This window comes from Grampus griseus, assembly GCF_964374135.1.
Source record: "Grampus griseus genome assembly, chromosome: 14".
NCBI classification, from domain to species: domain Eukaryota; kingdom Metazoa; phylum Chordata; class Mammalia; order Artiodactyla; family Delphinidae; genus Grampus; species Grampus griseus.
The window spans coordinates 77,057,505-77,080,212 of NC_139008.1; the positions used below are offsets into that span (position 1 = coordinate 77,057,505).

Genomic DNA, 22,708 nt, shown 5'->3' on the forward strand with positions numbered 1-22,708 from the left:
AACTTTCCACGCAATAAATATTAGTGAGTGGTAAACATTCAACAAAAAGAAGCTACGATTATACTCCACGCAGTATCAGGCAGACGGCAAACTGTGGACTGGCCCCAGAGGACCTCCTGGAAGCAAACTCCATCGACCCTCACCCCACCCTTTGCCCAGGTGTCTTATTCGACTTGATGGGCATCGCCTGGGCCAGTTCTTGAACGAAAACCCAAGTGTGGGCGGATGCCTGGTAGCACAGTGGGGTTCGATGCTTTGGCTACATGGGCAGCGTTTTTCACTCAAGTGGTCTGACTGCAGGGCTCGGGCTGGCAGTACTTCTCTCAGGACTACCTGGAGCTTAGCCCGGCAAAGTGGAAGCCAAGGCTCTAAGAAGTCAAACTGTCCCAGACAAAGACAGACAACCACCAAGGTTTGGTTCTTGAATATGTATTTTTTACTGAAAAAATCATTCATAAATTAACATACAAAAATGTACAAACACATGAGTAAATAATGTAATGACAAAGGACTATTTTCTGTGAAAAGTGTTTTTTAAAACATCTTTAGATTTCAGTGCAAAAATGTACCCCTGGCACCTCTTAAAACATAAGAGCAAGCTCAAAAAACTCGTAGTGATGGAAGTAAGCGAGCTACGTTCAATGTAATGGTCATTGGTGAGTGGATACAATCAGTACGTGTGCTGCTGCTTAGCTCTTAACGTCTGTGGTAGAGAGGCTCTCACAAGAGGCCCTGTAATGTCAGAATGAATAGTTTTGCTGATAACCCCCCCCAAAACAAAACAGCGTGAAAGGAAAACTTCTTCCTATACGCAGCAATCAAAAGACAAGACTGATTCAAGGGGTCATTCGTTGGTAGCCTTAAAGAATTTCAGCTGTCAAAATATATGCAAGGTCACATTTGGTTCTTATTGTTCTTTTTTTCTTAACGTGAGAATTTCACACTATTAACAGCACACAGGCCTGGCTGTGTTTTTAACTTTTACCTTTCCCCACACGATACTCAGCTTGGTGGATAAATGACTTACAGTGCACAGCAAGAGATTTCACATGAATAAAACAAACTCACACATGACTGCAAGATGATTTAAATGACCCTACTTTGAGCAGTGGAAAGAGACTTTTCCTTTTGTCCTCAAATCAGCATTTTCTTTTTCAAATCAGGTGTTAGCCTTTTGCCAACATTTTGTTCTTGATGGTAAATGTGTTAATGAAAGGCTTCAAACAATGTCAGTTTACAATGCTGCCGAGTGTACACGAGCCATTCTTGACCAAGAATCAGTCTGTCCTGGCAAATTCTTCCAAATGACATCATAATTTTGTCACACTGAAAGCAGCTCACAGCCCTCAGAGAGAAGAGGCCAGGCTAGCCCAGAGGCCTGGGGGTGCTCAAAGGAAGGGGGGAAAGAAATCTTTATTGCTATTTGCACCATACATCAAAGGAAAGCCAAAAGAACGTCTGTGTGTCATGTTCCTCGTGAAGGTCTTTTAAAGCAAGAAATGCTCAAAAAAAAAACAAAAAAAAACTCTTTTAAAACATTATGATACAACTTACCAGCGTGTTCAAGGGCAGGAGTCTGCTCTCTCATATGAGCTGGTAAGAGCTTTGCAATGCAGTTTATTTTCTAAATAGCATTCTCCTCTTTGAAGGAACAAAAACACAACAAAAAAAACAAGGCCTGGCCAATCACTCCCACAGCGTGTGGGGATCATACGTCCATGGAACCAACACATGCAATGGAATAAACCCCCAACCCATGTGTATATAAACAAATACAGCCTCTACACACACCCATGTAAACCATGAAAATTAAGGAAGTTGAAGGCAAACAAGGCAATTAAAAAAAAACATGAAGTACTCTTCAGAAAGTACTCCTAATAATGATATATAAATATGTTTTATGGAAAAGGAGGGGAAAAACCTGGCATTTTTCAGAATTCTGCAGAAGCCAAAGGGGACTATGAGGTGAGGGATTCGGCTCAGGCGAAAACACAAAGGCACAACTTCAAATGTGATTGAGAATCTGACTTCAGAAAGCACATGGGGGTGTGAATGGAGCACTTGGGCTCCTGCGGCCGCCGTCCGGCAGCTTTGTTAGTCTAATCCCAAAGCTTGGATTTGGTCTAACCTGGATCCCAGCTGACCCATAGCACACGAGTGTCACCTGCTCCCTGGCTGAATTCTTCATAATTCAGTTGCTCATCATTCTATGTCCTAGTTAATAGTGTTAACGACAAAGCTTTCCAGAAACCAAAATGGGAAATATTCAAAGGAATCGCTGAAGCTGGTTGGTAATTTAGGCACAGACTTCAGAAACTGTGGCCAAGTTCCATAAGAGCAAGCGAAAGAAGGAGAGAGAGAGAGAAAGAGAGAGAGAGAGACGGAAGTAGGGAAAAACAACACCCACACTCTCTCTTTACGATGATGGAAGGACAAGACAGGAAGTCCAGAGATCCAGGGGTGTGCGCACAGTGGGCCCACCTGACGGGTTTGCTTCAAGCGGGAGAGCAGTGTTCTAACACAGCAGCTTCGTGTTCAGCACAAGACTGGGATGAGAGTGGACGTGCCCAGCAGGGCAGAGACTCCAGAGCCAAAGTCGGGAGCAAGACTTTTGGAAAAGGGGACGGGGTGGGGGCACAAGAAGTTAGCTACCGGTGATAAAGATTGGACTGTTTTGCTCTCCTGTGACATGCCCTATAACCACTCCCTTCCAGAGTGACAGCAATTTGGGAGACGATGTTATTCCACTTGAGCTGAGTTCCTGCATCTGCCAAACAAATACGGGATCTAATTTATAAACCCTCGGTTTGAATTGGAGCCAGCTAGAAAATTAAATTTAAAAAAGGCATTTTACATGGCTTATTTACAATTATACTTCTTCAAGAAGTGATTGTTATATGTCTATTTATCTTCCCCAATCCCCCCCCCACTCCCCCCTCATCCCCACCCAAAGCAGGTAATTTTTTTTTTTTTTAATGAAACCAAAGAGAACACCAGAGATGTAGAGGAATGGCTGTGTGGAGTTGCCTTTGCTCTTCCTAAAACACAGCTGCCCTGTGGTGGGTCTGCCTCTGCTCTGAAGGGCAAGAAGCTCCCAAGGCCATTCGTGGCGGGACGGTGGCGGATCACAGTTCCGGTTCTGCAGATTGTGGAGGAGATGGGACGTCAGGGCAGAAGATGAGGGAGAAGCGCAGCAGGACAGACGTCTGTCTTGTGAAAAGAGCAAGTCAGTTCCCGGCTGACTCCCTCAAGTCCAGTGGGTCCAAACGGTGAAGGCGTTATGTGCGTGTGCTCTGTTCACATTTTTTCCTTGAACCCTGTGATCCCTCATGGATCCACACTGGATTTCTGTTTTCTTCCTCTGCGGAGCCCCGAGACATGGCGTCAGGCTGCTTTCTTGGGGGCGGGGGGTGAAGCAAACATATATTCTCCCCTCGTCTCAGTACTCGGTCACCTGAGCCAGCTCGGGTGTCAAATTGACAGTAATGTTTTTATACAAGGCGTCACACGTGACGTTTGCAAAGTAGTGCAAGTTGTTGAGGCCGTCCAGCCCTTGCCGCTCTTTGGACTTCCTCAGCAACGCGTACCTGTTAAGCAGAGAACAGAGGGGTGGCTCTGAGCGAGGGTCCAAGCTCCTCACGACACGGACGGGGCAGGGCAGACCACAGGAGGCGGCACAACCCAAACGATGTTCCTGCCCCACATGGCGGTGACTGGCCGTTCAGCTCCTCCAGGCTACACGTCATCATTAGAATTAGAAACACGTCCTATTTCATGCGAGGTGTTTTACTTACAGCATTATTTCATTTAATGTGCCTGCCCCTTGGCAGATGAGGAAACCAAGGCTCTCAATATTAACTGGTTTTCCCAAAACCACAGAGTGGGGAAGTGGGAGGTAAGCTGCTAAACACATGGGATGAGAAAGTTCAGTCTGTATTCAGTGCCTGCTTACTCCCATGAAAACAGAGTTCACGCAGCCAGATCGACTGTCTAGAGAATAGTGCTCCCCACTACTAACAAAAGACACAAAGAGCCACTCCTGAGGACGCAGAGACGTACTCCACCCACATGCCCCGCTCAGTCCGATCAGGAATTTCTTTATTGAACGTACAGAGGGTAATAAAGCAGCTGCAACCACGCAAACAGAAGCTGAGGGACACCCTTCCAGAACCAGAGCTTGCAGAGAGGGTGCCAAACTTTCTGTCATGTGACTGTGAGTTACACAGAAACCTTTACCGGAGTGGATTCTTCCCCAACTCCCTGAAGGCTACAGAGGAGACGACAAAGCTTAAGACACAGAATGAGTGATTTCCTTAAAAGATCTTACTGTCAAAAATTTTCACCAATGGTATGATTTTGCCCCCAAACGCCTGCCTCACACTTAAATTAAAATATATATAGGAACTCTAAAACAGCTGTCCGAACAAGACCCTGGAGAGGGGTGGGGAGCAAGACAGGGGCTGCAGTGCTCGGGGACACCTGGAAATGCAAAGTACACAGGATATTTGTACAAGGAATAAATAAACTGCACCAACCTTCCAAGAAACTGGACTTCTCCGCGGTGGTGATGAGGAATGGACTTGTACTTCCCCGCGTCACCTTCTGGCCGACTCACAGAATAGCCTGCATTCTGCACTCTGTCCAAGACAAAGAGGGTGGGCTTTTGGGTAAAACGATCAAGTCCCATAGGTGACCAAACCCATCCCGAGGCTGAAGGACCCCAAGCTGAACAACAGAACTTCTGCATCTAAATATTCATGTTGCTTCCCCTCTGGATAAGTTCACAGCTTTAGAAAAGAAGTCTACAATACAAAAACGTTTTGAAGAAGGAAAGAAATTTGAAATTCAAAAAGAAATTTGAAATTCAAAAAGAAATTCAAAATTCTTGAGGTGTGACACAGGGTCTCCGTGTCAGGTACAACCACACTCCCTCTGGGCCGGCTTGTTTGGGTCCTATCAGAAACATGTTCTCCCCGGTGGGCACACCTGTCTTCCATGACCTACCACAGAGCAAGTCAGCAAAGTCAGAGTCACCGTGTGTCCCCCCTAGAGAGACCTTATGTCTCCGCCCACCTCCCCCATCACCAGGGGGATGAGCTAATTTATATGATGTCCTCCGATATAGATATAAAACTTCACAATTTATGAAAAGTCACCATGAGGGAAGAAGAATTTAGAGGAGGTGTTCAGGATATTTATTCTTAACATGATAAATATAAGATTTCCCAGGCTGGGTTTACTGGAAACTTGATAGGACTCCAAGAAATACGGAATACATGGGGTAGACTTTGGATATCTATGCGATATTTATGATCATTTTCATACTTCAACATCCTCCTCGACTCCAAATTATACTCTCATTTTGATATATAGTCAGCCCTCAGTCTCTGGGTGGGGGACTGGTTCCAGCACTGGGCCCACAGATATTAAAATCCGTGGATGCTCGAGTCCCTTATGTAACATGGCATAGTATTTGCATATAATCCACTCACATCCTCCAGGATACCTTAAACCAAACCTAGCTAACTTATCACACCTAATACAATGCTATGAGAATAGGTGCCAGCATGTGGCAAATCCAAGGTTTGCGTTTTGAAACTTCCTGTAATTTTTTTTTTTAATATTTTCATTCCGTAGTTGGTTGAATCCTCAACTTCAGAACCCATGGGTACGGAGGGCCGACTGTGTGAAGATGTGTTCTCACTCTCACTTGATAAATATATATGAAATGCCTACTGTGTGTCTGGAATTGTGCGGGGCGCTGGGGAAAACCAGCTGTAGGTTCCTGCACTGAGGGGCTCCTTGCTGAGCTGAGGAAAGAGCAAGACGAGAGTTATGGCAGATATCCTGGGGGAGCTCAACTGGATTCAAAAACCAGTCAAACTTAGTTAAATGTCTGGAAAAGCTGTTCATCCTCACTAGGTTCCTAAGAAACCCAAGTTAAAAGGATGAGATGCCACTTCTACCTAACAGACTGAGAAAGAACTGTCTGGAGCTGCTTTGCCTAACAGCAGCCACAAGCCACATGGAGCTACTACAGAGCTGAAACACGGCACACATTGAAAAGGTTGTTTACATCCAATGTTGCTGGTGGTGTAAGAAAATTTGTACGCTAATGTGCTGTTGGTCAGAATATTTTTGCAATCTTTTCTGGAGGAAAATGTGACAATAACTATCAAAATTTAAAAGTGCATTTACTTCTTGGGACTTCCCTGGTGGCGCAGTGGTTAAGAATCTGCCTGCCAATGCAGTGGACACGGGTTCAAGCCCTGGTCCGGGAAGACCCCCCATGCCGCGGAGCAACTAAGCCCGTGTGCCACAGCTACTGAGCCTGCGCTCTATAGCCTGCAAGCCACAAGTACTGAGCCCGCATGCCACAACTACTGAAGCCCATGTGCCTAGAGCCCGTGCTCCACAACAAGAGAAGCCACCGCAGTGAGAAGTCCTCGCACTGCGTCAAAGAGTAGTTCCTGCTCACTGCAACTAGAGAAAGCCCACGCACAGCAACAAAGACCCAACACAGCCAAAAATAAATTAATTAATAAAAAAAAATTTTTTTTAAAAAGTGCATTTACTTCTTGACTCTGCAGTTCTGCAACTAAGAATTTAATCTAAAGATATATTTGCACATGTGAACAAAACATGTTCAAAATTAAACAATGTTCATCAACAAGAGAGGATTAAAATAAATTGTTTTCTATCTACATAAAGAAATACCATGCAATTGTTAAAAATAATGAAGTGGCTCTCTAACATGGTTGGAAGGGGAGAAGGGATGTGTCTGGGTTGTTTATGTATGAATAGAAAGAAGTCTATAGAAAGAAACAGCTTGTTCAAATGGCTACTTCCTGGGAAGGAAACAGGGTAACAATGGGGATTAAGACTTATACTCCCTGGCTTAGACACATCTGTATCATCTGAATTTTTACCCGAAAATATTATTTTGTATTAACAACCAACACACCCTTTCTTTTTTCAAAGCTGAGATAGAAAGTGGATACAAGGTAGAAATTCTTTTGGTTATTTGTTCCTTATTAGGTTACTAGTTACTTACTCTGTAAAAATACTACTTTACACTGATCACACACAGGATTGTTCATACAAACTTACATAATACAAGCCTTATCTGATGGCATGGACAAATCTGTGTACACATAACAAACATCTGACCTCTGGTTTGCGGAGGTTTCAGTAAAATGTGCTGTGAGTGTAAAGTACACACCAGATTTCTATGATTTAGTCAGAAAAAAATGAATGTAGAATATCTCATTAATAGTTTATATTGATTACATGTTGAAATGGTATTATTTTGGATATACTATGATAAATATAATTTAAAAAATATTTTTATTAATATAATAAATTAATTTCACCTTTTCCTTTTTTAACCTTTTTAAATGTAGCTACTAGAACACTGAAATTTACATACATGGCTTAGTACATCATATTCCTATTAGACAGTGATAGTCTGGAGAGTCTAAGGTAACATTTCTAGAAGACATCAGAAGAAGGTAGTACCTGTTCCACAGGTCGTCATCTTCTCCACCCCAACCCCAGAAAGCATTAGGAAAGCCATTGATTTTCCGAAACTGTTCCACTGTTAAGCCGCTCACTCCACCAAAGAACTCAGTATAAGGAAGCCTAAAAGGAGATGTATGGTATCAATCATCTGTGCATTAAAGGGTGATTTTTTTCTCCTAGAACAGGCCATCTCACTGGAGAACTAAGTCTTAAGTAAAACAATACTCTCTGTGCTACTGCCCTGAACCACCTGAAACTGTTTCCTCAGGACGAGACGCATCAATCTGAGTAGCTAATTGAACTTTTTCCTAATTGATTATTTTAATAACAGGTTTATTGACGCAGAATTGACATACCATATAATTCACCCATTAAAAGTGTATAATTCAATGGTTTTTAGTATATTCATGGAGCTGTGCAACCATGGCCACCAACAATTTTAATTAATTTCATCACCCTCCTGAAAGAAGCCTTGTACCCACCATCAACAGTCACTCATTTCCCCCTATTCCCCTCAACCCTATGCAACCACTATTCTCCTTTCTGTCTCTACAGATTTGCCTATTCTGGACATTTCATATAAATGGAATCATATAACATGCAGTCTTTAGTAGTTAGCTTCTTTCACTGAGCATAATGTTTTCTAGGTTCGTCATGTTGTCACATATATCAGTACTTCATTCCTTCTTATTGCCAAATAGCATTCCATTGTATGGATGCATATACTACATTTTGTTTATCCATTCATCAGTTGATTGCCATTCAGGTTGGAGCTAATTGGATTTTGGCATCTTTGCATCTCTCACCATCCTTTTAGATTTAACCTCTTTAATTAAGGGGAAATGATACTCACAGATACATATACTTATCCAGTTTAGTTGCAAAGTGCCTTGGCATCTGTCCACATCCATAATAGTTACGATCGCTTTCTGGTATATGATCCACATCATGAAAGATAAGACAGTCCCAGTCCAAGTCCTTCATTGCTTCTTGAAAACCCACATTAAAAAGCATGGCTCGATTAAAGGGCTGGGTGCCAACCTAAAAGAAGCAGACCTTTATTTTTAAAAGGACTCTTGAAGCACAATCTTTGCTGCCTCAGCCCTGCCTAAGGGAGAGCTTATTGAGAGATCCTGGGCCAGAAGGGAGGTGGGTCCTGCCCAGCTCATCACTGACTCACAATCACTTGACCTCTGGCCTTGACTTCCTCGGAAATAAAAAGGGGTGATAAAGATAAACCCAAGCTCCTCTCTCCCAAGGCTGTTGTAAAGGCAGACGGTCAGCCATGTAACAGCATTTAGAAGGGTACCCAGCCCCATATACGGAAGGAATAACAACACTGCCATTTCGACCTGTGGCTCCTTATCTTAAGGGGAATTTCCTGGGTCTGGGGCCTAAAGACAACACTTAAAGCAGCTCTAGCAAAAGCAGCCCACAAGAGGCCTTTGTTCAGGGTAAACAAGTTCCAGGCTGCACTCAAATCTGCTGATATTGAGCAACATCTCAAACCAGAAGCAGGACTGCTCTCTGCTCCCCTTCCTGCCGCAGGGCGACTCAGTCGACTGTGAGCTTTCAGTTTTACTGGATCTTTACACCAAGGATGCATTAGCTTGAAGCTCTCTAAACTGCTGTCTCAGAAGAGAAAGAAGAGAGAAGGACCACTTACTTGCTCCACCACATAAAATGCAAACTGTAGGCGCTGGCGTTGGAGCATGGGAATCAGGTGTCGGAGCAGGACCGGGAGGTGCTCATGGCGGTTCCGGAAGGGGATAAGGATTGCCACCTGCAATGGGTCACAGCAAAAGAGGCCGCCCTGTTGGTCCCCTCATCTGTTGCTTTGCAGCAGGGCACTTCTGCAGAATCGGGGACCAGCTCTTGGGGAGTTCTGGGAGCTGTCTTATCCTCAGCTTCTCTAAATGAAGACCTATGGTGGCAAGTCGACCCTTGGAAGTAAGTGGACCTCGTTCTTACATGTGCCATACCATGTACACAGTGGGCCTGCAAATGAATTCGAGACCACAACCCAGAGAAAGACATACATTCATATTCACTGTGACCCAGTACACAAATATAGAGACATACAACTAAAACACGCTTCACAGAACAGTACTTCCCCTTAAAACATGCAATGCACTTTTATATATATACATAAATTTTTTTAAATGCTGCTCATTAAATTGATTTTACAACCCAGTGATGGGCTGGAAACACTGATCTGTTCCAGACGTGCTTTGATCACTGCTGCACCACAGCATCTCATAGGGCTGGCACAGAACAGGCACTTTACTAAATACTTGTTGAAAGAATGGACTTAAGCCAGTGCCATAAGCTTGATCCACACTACCGATGTCTCCTGATTAGAGTCACGCAGAAAAAAACTAAACAATTCTCAGTGTCAGGCTAGATAACTCCACTTTTTATTCCACTAGACTCACGGCAACAATGCCAAATAGGGCATGAAGCACTGAATTTGTGAAGATGGCTTCTGCAAATGTGTCACAAGAGACCTACCACCCCCTACCCCCTGCTTAGCCAATATTCCTGTAAGGAAGAAAAAGGGTCCTGGCTCAGTCATCAAAACAATGTGAATTTCTGTGGCTACAGAAGAGTCCTCAGGGAAATCCATTCCTCCAGTATGTTCCCATCAAATGCAAATATTTTGCATTAAGTAGTAAGTAGGGTGCAAATTACAAAAGGTCAGAGTGAAACCCATGGTGATTCAGATGATGGCAGGTAGGCTTCCAGCACTTGGGGTCTGACCTCACCCCCTACCTTCCATCGAGGAATGCAATCCGATGGCTTCCAGTGACCTCCGAGCTTGATGGTTGGGTCTTTAGAGAAGAGTTCATGGATGGCATCCATTCCAATTTCACTCATGTTTATGGCTATGGGGCCCTCTGAACAGAGGAGGGAAAAAAATAATAATTAAGAGGCCAGAAAATGGTATTCTTATTCCTATGTTCAGGGTTGTAATCTCTGGAGCAGTTCAGTGCTTTTTCAGTGGGTGGTGTTTTTAACAGGGATGGGGGTCCCTTCCTCTGCTTTCCAACTCATTGCATTTCAGCAAATCACTATTACTATTACTGTGTAAAGCAGCAAATCAAGAAATTGAGCCTTTGAGTTCTGCTTCTGCCAAGGGTGTACAGCAGCTGAACTTCTGAAAATGGAAGGAGGAAAGTAGCTGAGCTTGGCACCGTCGCTGTGTGCTCCCGAGGCATGTATAGACACACTATCCCAATTCATTGATCAGTGACCCCGACTGGTCACGTCCAAACTCAGAACTCTCATCGTCTCGGACTCAAGTCCAGAAGAGGACTGTCCAAGAAGCCCCAAAGTACAGAAAAGGTGTAACAGTACATTGTCATTGTTTCAGATTATACATGAGATTCTAAGAAGGAAAGGAAAGGAAAGGGGAAGAGGAAGGGGAGAGGAAGAAGAAAAAGGAAGAGAAAGAAAAGATCCAAGAATTTCCTAAACTAGCACTTTGTTAAGAAAATAACTTCCCTCGTAGCGAGCAAGTCATATAATCAGTGTGAGATTTATACTAAAAGACAAAGCTGGTTGCCTACACTTTCTCTAGGACATCTTAACAGACCCCGAGTTACAAAGGAGGGGGGCATGTGTAAAGCAGAGAGTGAAAAATGTGGTAGAAAATGGCACCAGGAACACAGGCCACCCTACAGAAGAGCTGAAGAGGAGCCAGGGCACAAGTAACTTTCAGAATCCCCGTTCCCAACATCCGGGAGGCGTTTACAATCTCTGTGTAAGTAGACATCGACAGCTCAAGAACACTCTCCCTTTTAGTTTACTCAAATGAGAAGGCATCAGTTTCAAAAGCAGAGGAAGATAAGCAAGAGCTCTACTCACTCATGGAAGGGAGCCTTTCGGGGCAGGTATGGTTTGCAAAGTAGGTGAAGTCTTCAGGAAGAAAAGTTGTGGTTTGTAGGAAGGTTTCGCTGTGGTTCAAGTCAAGAGGATAATCTAGAGAGGTAAGAAAAAAAGGCAACTCAGACTGGTACACGTCATCACTCCTACAACTCTTCGATGCCTACCAAAGGAGTATTTTTCTTAGATATCATCTTTTGGGGAGGCAGGCCGCTGGCCTAGCTCTTCAGCTAAAATCTGAACCTGTCAATAAAAATGTTAACCAGATGATACTAGTTTACCAGTGTTTCTATTCTTACTGTTGTTATAGCTTTATATGCAGGCAGTTCACAGTCAAATAACCTTACAACATAATTAAAAAAAAAAAACACAGGGCCCCCTCGCATGTCTTTCTCTAAAGGAGCCGCTCTCACTTCCTCACCTACTACCTCAGCATTTATCTCCGTCAGCCTGCACACCCAACCTCGATGCTTCGGTTTTAGGTCCATCTGTTGACTTCTCACTGCGGGAGCTGAAGACTGCGCTCCCTCCCTCCCCTGCCCCCGCCACACACATACGCTTTCCATCCTCCAGTCTCCCTCCAGTCAAATATGATAATCGTGGTTAGGACAAACTTCAGTATTTATATTATGACGATCGCTGTAGCTGAGAAATGTGGAAAGTTACGATTACTTTTCCTTTCCTGCATAATTATTTTTTCCTGGAGCGACTGTCTTGTTTTCCTGTTTGCTTAGTTTTATGTGAAATGATGACAACTTGACGTCATGCCCTTTGCCACTTCATTTCCCCTGAAGACACAGGCATCAGGTCTTCCCTCAATTTCCTCTTCCTTAAGAAGGTCCAGCACCTCCCGATCCACTCCAGTTTGGACAGGCTTTCCTGTGAGCCTGATGTGCACATGCTACTCTGGGATCTCCCTTCCTCAGTGTCCTGGGGAGTCCCTTCATCTTCCTATAGTATCGAACCTCAGTTTTCCTAAGTTCAGCTTCTCCCTTGTTCTCACTTGGTAGAGCACATTCTTCCAGTGGCTTCCTAAGAAGGGGGAAAGGGCAGTGATTTTGAAACCCTGTATAGCTGATTATTTTCATTCTTCCTCCTTGATACACGGTTGGTTGGTTTTATAGAATTCAAGGCTGGAAATAATTGTAAAGGTGCTTTCCCACTGCCTTCTAGATTCCCCTGTGCCTGTTAAGTCCGAAGCCATTCCCATTCTTTATCTTTGTAAAAGGTGAAGTAATTTCTTTCTGGAAGTGTGAAGAACTTTCTCTTCAGGAAATTTCACACTGGTGTGCCTAGCCCACCGTGTTGACCTTTTGGTGGGCTTTTAAAGTTTGGAAATTCATTTTCTGTTCTAAAATTTTGGGGTGAGGAGGAGGTATTACTGTGATGATGATTTCCTCCCCTCTGTATTGTGCTACCTTTCTGGAGAACAGAAGATAGGACTCAGATGCTGGGCTTCCTGGCCCTACAATGTTCTCATCTTTTCTAACGACTTTCCATCTTGCTGTTCTTCTGCTCTACCTTGAGAGAGTTCCTCAAGTTTACCCAGTCCTTCTTCTAATTATCATTTTCTGCTGTTAGAGTTTTTATTTCAAAGTGTCCCTTTAATTTTCTGAATGTTCATTTTTTTTTCAATGTCTTGTTCCATGTTTGCAATCCTTTTCCTCTGACCCTTGAGAACATATGTGATAGTTAAGTTTCTTCCTCCCAGTATATTCTGTTTCTTTCAATTTGCTGCTTCTTATCTGTTTTGGTCTCTAGCACAGTGATCCCTGGCCATCTGCTAATATTTAGGAGTGGGGAACGAAAGCTAACTGGAAGGGTCTGGACTGAGGTTCTTCATCGGAGGGTGTTCTGGCCAAAAGTTTGGTTTGGAAACCTCCGGTGTCAATATCTTTGGGTCTTTCCTCTTGGTCCAGTCAGGTTCCCCAGAGAAGTCTATTCTAATCTCCTGCCAGAATCACATGCTCTTTGCTGCAAGCACCCTAAAACTGAGGAAGAGGAAAAGGCTAGGGTACCCTAAACCAAGCCAGGTCCCCCCGGTTGAAGGACCCTCTATTTTGCCATCTCTGGAGGTTATCAAGTCTCTCGTACTTTGCCAGGACGGGGGAAGGAATCTGGGTATCTGACTGCTTTCTAAACAGCTTTCAACCAACCTTTATCTTAGTTGCCACCTTTATTCTTATCTCCAAAAGTACTTGATGTTGCTGATTCCTGAGCTTCTGAGGGATTCTGGGGTATAAACTGCAGTGGTTGCTGGCTTTCCTTGCTGCCACATTAGCAGTCAGTTTTCTTGGGTCCATTAAGTCCTTTATCACTGGTCCATCTGCTTTCCAAGTTGCAAAATTTTTTGCTGTGGTCTCCTTTCTTGTTCTCATTTACAGGGGTTTACGCCATTAAACACACACACACACACACACACACACACACACACACACACAAAATCTACTGTCATTTTAGTGATGTGTTAAAGAGTAAAGCAGAGGCCTTTTTCCTAGGGGGAGGTATGAAGGGGGTCCTCCAACCTCTTTATCTTTTGACAGATAAAGAAAGTGAGGCACCGTATACACAACTTGTACAAGGAGACCTGGCTAGTGCATAACAGAGACCCGACTGAACTCTTTCCATTACACTGCCCTATTTTTTCAGAGTATGAAAATCTCTTTCTCCAGTCCTTTTGGATTCATGCTGATTCTATGAAAATTAAAACTTCCTATTCACATTCACTTTGCACCCTGGAATTCTAGAATCTTCAACATGGATAGTTTTTAAAAAGCACTATGAAAAGGCTTCCAAGAATCAAATGGCTAATACAGTGAGTCCTTTTATACAGACACATGGCTGCCTATTCTACAAGTACTCGGAGGACGAAACTCAATGAGAGGCAACTTGAAGAGAATTTGAAGTCTCTTTTTTTTTTATATTATGAGTATTTATTATAAATATGGCTGAATACAAGGATTCATATATATATAATAGGTTTCATATCATCTCGTAAATACAATAATATTTAAGTCTCTTAACAGGGCAGGAAAGGACAGAATGCTTTCTGTCCTTTTTAGTTGCAGCTTTCCTGAAAAACAATAAGCTTGCATTTATATAAAGACATAAACCAAGTCAGCATGAACACTAAAGGTAAAATTACATTTACACAGAAATTAGCCCAAAGTCCTCAGTTCACACATGCAAATCCATCCTAAGTCCAGCCCTTTCTGAAGGTATTAACATTTCAAAAAGCTACATCAAGAACCTCCAATGCTAATCATTACTCTGGGTGATTCTCATTTTGCTTAATTGTATACATATATATACACACATATTTTTTTGTACATAAAATGATTCTTTTTAAGAAAAAAAATTAGCAGTTTTCATGTGTTCTAGAAAACGTGTATGTCTGTGATGTGTGCATGTGTGGAGGGAGAAGCTGGTTAGAAACGTCATCACAAAAATTACAGTCATCCTCATCAGTTCACTCAGTCCCATGTCAAATATACAAATCAATTTTCACTGCAAAGTAAAGGCACTGTTACTGTGGAGGATTCCTGGACTGAATGTCAATATTATGACATAGTGTGAGTGTGTTTCGTGTTTGGTAATTGCAATCATTTTTGCTTCTGTTGTGGTCATCCATTTACAATGCTTGGTGTCAGTTTATTTATCTCTTGTAAAAATAAAATACAGTGTGTGTGTGTGTGTGTGTGTGTGTGAAATAAATACATACATAAATACTTTTTAAGGGAAAAAAAAAGAAACGGCATCACAGTAATTAGGCAAAGAAATTCCCAGAAGTATTACAACAGGCATTTTCATAAGCAAATCAACAAAAACAGAATAATAATTCTGGGCAAAGACAGAACCAAGCCTTAGAGCTACAACCTAAGTAGGGAACAAGAAGTTAAAAAAACATGTGGGAGAGGAGATAAGACACCGTCTAACCTTAATGATCCTACTTTGGGGGTCTGTTTGGGGACACAGATAAATTCCTTTCTACTTCCTTCCAACACTGATATATGTATAATAGGCCTGGTAGTGAAACTGTGCAACCCAGATTGGGACTTGAACCCACTGTCTTTTGTCTTTTTTTTTTGGCCACTCCCATAGCATGTGGGATCTTAGTTCCCTGACCAGGGATCGAACCCGCACCCCCTGCATTGGAAGCGTGGAGTCTTAACCACTGGACCACCAGGAAGTCCCATGAACCTACTGTCTTTTAACAGAGATCACACACCTGGTCTCAGGACTTACTGAAGCTCAGGTTATGTCTCAGCACAGAAATTCAAATTCGGTGACAGACAAAGTGATAGGTAAGAAGTGGATTTGTTTAGAGATACACATTCCATAGGCAGAAGAATGCAGTCCATTGCAAAAGGCGAGAATGGCCTTGGAAGAAACACACACCACAGACAGAGTGTGGACCATCTCAGAAGGTGCGAGGCCTCGAAATACGGGGTTGTTGTTAGTCTTTCTGAGCCGGGTAACTTCATAGGCTAACTAGTGGGAGGATAATTCCAACTTTTGGGGGGAAGGCGCAGAATTTCCAGGAATTGGGCCACCGCCTAATTTTTGACCTTTTACGGTCAGCCTCGGAACTGTCATGCGCCTGTGGGTGTGTCATTTAGCTAATGTATTACGGAGAGTATATTATGAGGCTCAAGGTCTACTGGAAGTCGAATCTTCCGCCATCTTGGACCTAGTTGGTTCTAACCAGTTTATGTCATATCCCAAGGGCTATGTCATTCTTTTAAAGGTTGTGCCCTGCCCCCTTCCCTCCTGTTTCGTTAGCAGCTAGCATGAAACAAAACACCACTTATTCTTTTCTTCTGGTTACTAAATTAATAATGTCATTTTTAAAAAAGAAAACCTGAAACACACAACTCCTAAGTGAAAGTCCTCCATAACCTTGCCCTACACCGTGGAGAACACCCACCCCCAACAAACACAAATTTCCTCATTTCTAATTTTAAATTCTTTACATAAAAATTTAAACAAAATCTACCTTTCCACTAGTAGCAGAAGCCTTTTAAACTGGAAAAGGCAGAGGAAATTAATTGCTCACAACCTGGTAAAACTGTGCCTAGTTATTGTGGAGCCCTAGCTCTCCTCAGCCGCCTAGAAATGGGAGACTATACTGCATACTCTCTTCAGGGGTTCCAAACACCCATTTCTTTTTTTTTTTTTTTCGGTACGCGGGCCTCTCACTGCTGTGGCCTCTCCCGTCGCGGAGCACAGGCTCCGGACGTGCAGGCCCAGCGGCCATGGCTCACGGGCCCAGCCGCTCCGCGGCATGTGGGATCCTCCCAGACCGGGGCACGAACCCACGTCCCCTGCATCGGCAGGCGGACTCCCAACCACTGCACCACCAGGGAAGCCCCAAACACCCATTTCTTAGTCTTCTAAAGCACAACCCTACTGAATGAGGGAACTGCTGAGAGAAAAAGCCAGCCTGCTGAATTTCTATGGTCACGGTTTTACTCTTTAATTTAAATCTAATCCATTTCGAATCAGGACATGTTCTTCCAGCAAGGGAGGTAGACGGCAAAGAAGGCAGCTGCTTTTACATTTATAACATGGGACCACAACAGACATCCTTCCTACCTGCAGATCCAAATGGCCTGCTCGGTCAACTTTGCTTTACATCAGCGGTTCAGCAGCCTTGGCTGCATACTAGAATCATCTAGGAAGCTTTTTAAAAATCCTTATGCCCAGGATATACCCCAGACTAATTAAATAAGACCCTCTGGGGGTCGGGGGTGGGGGCAGGCATCAGCATCTTGTAAAGCTGCCCAGGGGAGTCCAGTGTGCTTCCAGGTTGACACGGCTACCCCAGTCCACGGTGGTGGGAAAATTCTGCTTTCTCCCTCAAATTACCAAATCCAGCTGAGCGGGGACTGAAAAGTGCTGAGTAACAGATGCCAGGAAGAATCACTACTTTCTCCTCCCATTTGAGAAAAGGCCAAACCCTTGCCTCTCTTGACTGAAAAAAAGTGGAAATATATATATATTAGAAAGATGCCATCAGGACAAGCATTTGTAAAATATAAAGAATTTGCATTCTTCGAGAGTTAGCTCGCTTAAGGCTGACCACCTGCTGGGAGAGGAGACGACGAGACAACTATGGGCTGAGCAGGCAAAAACCAGAGAGAAAGAGGTTAAGAAAGAACATCGACCTCACGGAATAAAGTATGAAACGTACTGGCAGTGACTCAGTTCATTTTATTTGTCTACCACAACAGACCTGTTTTGAAGGATGTGGGCAACAGGATACTTTCCTGAGTATGTGACCAGAAGGGGACTGAGGCCATCAGCACGGGAAGGTTTGTGTGCATATGCACGTGAATACAGAGGGAAGAAATCTCCCTCTGGGTAAAAGTGACTGCATAGAATGACACCTGGAAATTCGTACTTAGGAATGAGAAACGCCAGGCCACCCAACCACTCACCTCAAATATACAACTAAGTGGCTGGACTGGATTAACCCAGGGATTCTCTTCTGATGCCAATATTCTCTTGAGCGTCTCCCCCCGGTGCTCTGGGTAAATTTTACAGGACTCACAATTTCACATACCAAAGGCTTTCAGTGACAAGAAGCTTCTCCAGGTCATTATTTCAGGCTTAATTCCAGGTCACAGTCCTGGTCCCTCAAAGTACTTTCTTTTTAGGCAGTAGCCATTTTAGCTTTCAAGGATAAAGAAAGCTAGCATTACTTAAACGACACACTAGCTTTTTAGCTACCCTTGGCCTCCTGAAGGCCTTTGAACATGGGTGTGTGCCACAGCACTTTTTTTCCAGAGCGGGGCAACACAGTTCATGAACTACCTCAGTCCAGGCTACTCTTACCAAACCCACGGTGCTCCTGGCGGGAGTGGCCGGGGTCAGCGGTGGTGGTCATCTGGCTATCTCAGCAGCTTTAGGCCCCAAATGCTCTTTCTGACTGTGCTAGGCAGAAAATTACTTTGAAATGAATAAAAATAGTTGGTTTTTACTGGATAACTTCCAATGAAATGATGTTTCCTCTTCAACACTTACTCACCAAGGATGTGCCAATAAAATAAAAGCCAATCAAGATGGTAATCTCAGAACTAGGTTACAACACTTAAAATGTGTTTTCTTGTTAAATCTATCCACTCACACACTCAAACATCATTTACTCTATGCCTCCTATGTGCTAGGCAGTGTACCAGGTACCAGGGGTAGTACAAAGGCAACACAGGCAATGAGGAGCGCTGCTGGGGTTCAGAGGTCAGCAAGTCCCAACCCCACTGCTGCAGAGAATCCTATAACTCCGACCCCTTCATCCCTGAAAGGGGGACACAGTCATTATCTTACTGAGTTCTTGTGAGGAGCCTATGAGATAATGCAAGCAAATCATCTACCCCAGGGCGTTTATGCTGACGGAGCGGAGCCAGCAGCGCCAGGATGGTGCCGCTGGAGAGCGAGCAGATGATGATAGAACTAATAAAGCCGTTCCAAGGAAGGGTTCTGTGGAGGGCTTTGAGTCCTCAGATGACAAGTGTCCGTTAAGAGCTACTGATGGGAAAAGGAAGATCAGCACTGTGGTGAGCTCCGAAGAAATGATTCAGTTTCAGATGGCTTGTTCAAGCCTACTGAGAGCTAACATGGGTGGGCTGGAGAAGGGGGACAAAAAGAGTAAGAAGAGCAAAGCAGCGCAGTGAAGGGCATCAGATCTCCCATTTTCACCAGCTAGCCACTGAATCGCTATTTTTCCTTTGGTTTTTACTTTGGGCCACAAAGCTGGGTTTCTGGTTCCCCTACAGTAACTGTTTTCATGTGAGATTAGGGTCATTTTTGGATGGAAGAAGGGCTGTAGTATTTACAAGAAGCCAGTTTATTTTAGATCTGGCTAAGTGATCTGTGTTGTATGGTTGTAAGTTTCTGGATAATAGTTTATAGTCTCTGTAGCTGTCTGTGGAGAGCACTGTATCATTAAACCTGTATTTATCAGCACTGACCATCTTTTATTCCTTTTCCCACCCCATAAAAAGTTTCTGGCAATAGCCCCTCATTCTGGAATGATGTGACTATGAATTGGCTTTAGGCCCTGTCTTATGGGTTACTGGAATTGAAACCTGACAATTTTATAAAAAGTTGTGTTATTTCACGGGTATTTTTCCCAACTTGTTGTATAATTTTATCATCATAGTTCCTTTAGCAAATTTGAAAGAGTTCTCATAGCCAAATTAGAGTTTGCTTAACCAAACTAAGGATAAGCTATTACAAAATCATAAAGAATAAAGATTCCAAGTTAAAAAAAAAAAAAAATCATCTACCCCATCATAAGCAGGCCCCGACAGCAAAGACTTCCGATTTATGAGGAAGAGAGACACATTAAACACAAAATGGATGATCAACTAGTCCAACCAGAGGGATGCTGGGAAGAATTATTTTAGTGTATGATAATTTGAGGATAAACACATGCAAATTCAAGTAACAATGGGTCCCTGGATAGGACTTCCAAGGGTGCAACTCACTCTCTGCTCAACTTTCAGGGACAATAACCCCTCAGGGAATTAGCATGACCTGTGTTGCAAGACCAGCAGTGGTGCAGGGATGGAGACCTGCTGCGCACCCTCTAACTTTGAGAGAAAACAGGCTACCTCGCCAATGGCCCAGAGAGAAGCCCCAGCAACCTCTAACCTTGGAGAGGCATGAACACATGGACTGGGTAAAGGTCATGACAGCACACATGCTCCTTTATCTGGAGTGATACAGGGGAAAGAGCTCTGAATGGCGGTCAAAGTATTCCTGAGTTTTATCACCCAACTAGAAGCAGGTTCGGGCGGGGTTTAGGGAAAGTCACATGACCAAGCCACTCCAACACCCCCAAGATTACCTGTACATGTGAAAAACGGAAGTAACAAAATCCTGCCTACCCGATGGAGCCATATCCGAGTCAAGTGAGACACTGTGTGTGGGATCATCTGTTAAAACTGAACACCACACAGGATGAATTAGGAAACAAAAATCTGCTTGGCCTCCTCCCTTGACTTCAGGAGCTGCAGGGACTCCTCTTCCAGGTACGGTACAGAGCTCAGGCAGTTTGTCCCGTGAGGCCACAATTTGGCTGAAAAGCTCTGAAAAGTTGATCGTTCGCTCTTTGCGAACAAGAAGAAAGGAAGTAAGTACCAAAGCTTATGGGTTTGCTAACTGTAGTGCTTGGTTGCTGCTAAACTGGCCAGCAGGACAGACTGATAAATTAGGGCGTGGTCAGTTCCTCTCAGGATTTAACTTCCCTTTCAGAGGCAATGCTTTCTCTTGATATCCCAACACCCCAGAATAATTCTCACTTGCAACGGTTGCAAAGCAATTTCACATTCTACGGTGAGCTCTGGACAATCTTAGAACTTACTCGAGAAGAAAAAAGGATTGATTTGGAGGAAAGAATATTTTTAAAAATATACATATTTTATAATACTAGGCTTGAGTGAAATCACTAAGAAGCCACAGGGGAAGCACATTAGTCCTCAGTTAAAGAAAGAAGTGGCAAATCATGAATGCGAAGCAAAATGAAATCTCAGAATCTGTTTTCTAAATAAAAACCATCCCTGGCTGGAGACTGGAGAGGCTTCACAACAGACTCATTTAACCATCTGGAAATACTTCCTCTGTTCAACTTTTGGAAGAGTTAAAAAGAGAGACATAAAAAAGACAGCCTCCTCTCAAAGGTGAAGAACTTGCTATGTACAGTCTTTTGTAAAAGTAGTTAAAGTGAAAACTACGATTCGGGAACAAGTTCTTACAATATAATGTCGGGCAAAGCCATCTAACCTCGATGTTCTTTTCCCCTCTTTATATACTTAGTGCTTATAAGATAATAAAAGTTACAGGTAAAAGCTCCAAAGACTGAGGCAGAAATGTTCACTCCTGGGTCCATCATTACCGCTTAGCTGAACTCCTGGGAGGAGGCCCTCTGAGCAGACCACCTCTTTACTAAAAATATACCTGAGTCATTCACGCTGCTGTTCCTCTTGGCATAAGCGCTCCGAACCACCTGCTCGTAAACCTGAGCGCCGATCGTTCTCATGTTGTCCCGGATGAGAATGCCTTGAGCCTGCATCATGAAGAGGTAGGTGTTCACTGCAGGAAACAGACGGGGAGGGAAAAGAGGTTAATTCAAAAGCAATCAGTAATGTAAAACACACAGAAAACCCCACATAACTTTGGGTTTCTTTCTTTTTTATCCCCTTTTCTTTTTGAAACCTCTTTCAGTTCTAAAACCCTACAAATGCTGTAACTTCTATTTTCCATACTGGGTTCTATGTTTTCAGGACACCAATATTCCTTGGGTAGCTAGTAGAACTTAGGGGTATTTCTGTCCATATTCAGCAGTTTTAGAAAAACCATAAATGAAAAAAAAATTATATTCTACCTGGTCTTCAAATACCCAAGCTGTATTCTAGCACCGTTATGATCAGAAAGACCTTTATGGATCAGTTAAAACATTCTGAAAAAGATCTCCGCTCTCTTTAAGTTCACATTCTCAATACTCAATCGCTATTCTCAGAGAAAGGAAACCACCAATTGCCCTGCCTTCTGGAAACACTTAGATGTAGGTCTGGTCCTGGCTATCTTTCGAAAGTGGTGATGAAGGTTCCAGCTCTTTTTCTTTGCTTTATTTGGAGAGAAGAAGAAAATAACGAAAGAATGTTAGCAGTCCTCACTACCCACCCACCTCAGCCCCAAAGTTCAAAGCAATGGGAAAGGAGCAGGGGGCTTGGTCCAGGTGTCAGTTAAAACATATTCCCTTCATGATACATACAAATATCCAATCATTATGTTGCGCACCTGACACTAAAATAATGTTATATGCAAGTTATATCTCAATAAAAACAAAGCGAAACAAAAAAACCCATATTCTTAACCACATTAACCGCCCAATCATCGTCATCTTTGGAAAGCAATCTCAGGGGTGGCACATTTACAAGTCTAAACTCTGGCGTGTGCTAGGGATCATCTGAACACTTGACTGACCTCTAACCAGGCCCCAGGCAGGTATGCAGCAGAGAGGCTGGGCCACTCCTCCAGACTCAATACACCCAGCCTCGGGCGGTCCTGGTTCTTCAGCAAGACATATTTTGTGGACACTGTCTCATCATTATTATCACAGTGTCCTGCACATAATGGGCAGTAAATAACGACTAAATGGATGAAGCTTAGAAGTCTATTTACTTTATTTCAAGCTATTGTGTGTGGTGCTTGTACTTGTGATGGGGGTGGGGACAGGGACAAATCAAATGGCACAATTCTCAATGTGGAAAACATCAGGTGGCCCACATTAAACGGG

At 43.4% G+C, this 22,708-nt stretch overlaps 1 protein-coding gene across 1 annotated transcript in view; it reads right to left on the bottom strand.

Moving 5' to 3' along the window:
• Positions 1-487: 487 nt before the first annotated feature.
• B4GALT5 (beta-1,4-galactosyltransferase 5) overlaps positions 488-22,708 on the bottom strand; it is a gene marked incomplete at its 5' end in the record, with an annotated part of 80,551 nt that continues 58,330 nt past the window's right edge. Inside the window, 8 exons of the mRNA XM_082671310.1 lie at positions 488-3,587; positions 4,536-4,637; positions 7,519-7,641; positions 8,375-8,562; positions 9,188-9,304; positions 10,294-10,418; positions 11,389-11,502; positions 21,367-21,501. Coding sequence (XP_082527436.1) covers positions 3,440-3,587; positions 4,536-4,637; positions 7,519-7,641; positions 8,375-8,562; positions 9,188-9,304; positions 10,294-10,418; positions 11,389-11,502; positions 21,367-21,501 — 1,052 coding nt within the window. The 3' untranslated portion in view covers positions 488-3,439. The remainder of the gene's footprint in view (positions 3,588-4,535; positions 4,638-7,518; positions 7,642-8,374; positions 8,563-9,187; positions 9,305-10,293; positions 10,419-11,388; positions 11,503-21,366; positions 21,502-22,708) is intronic.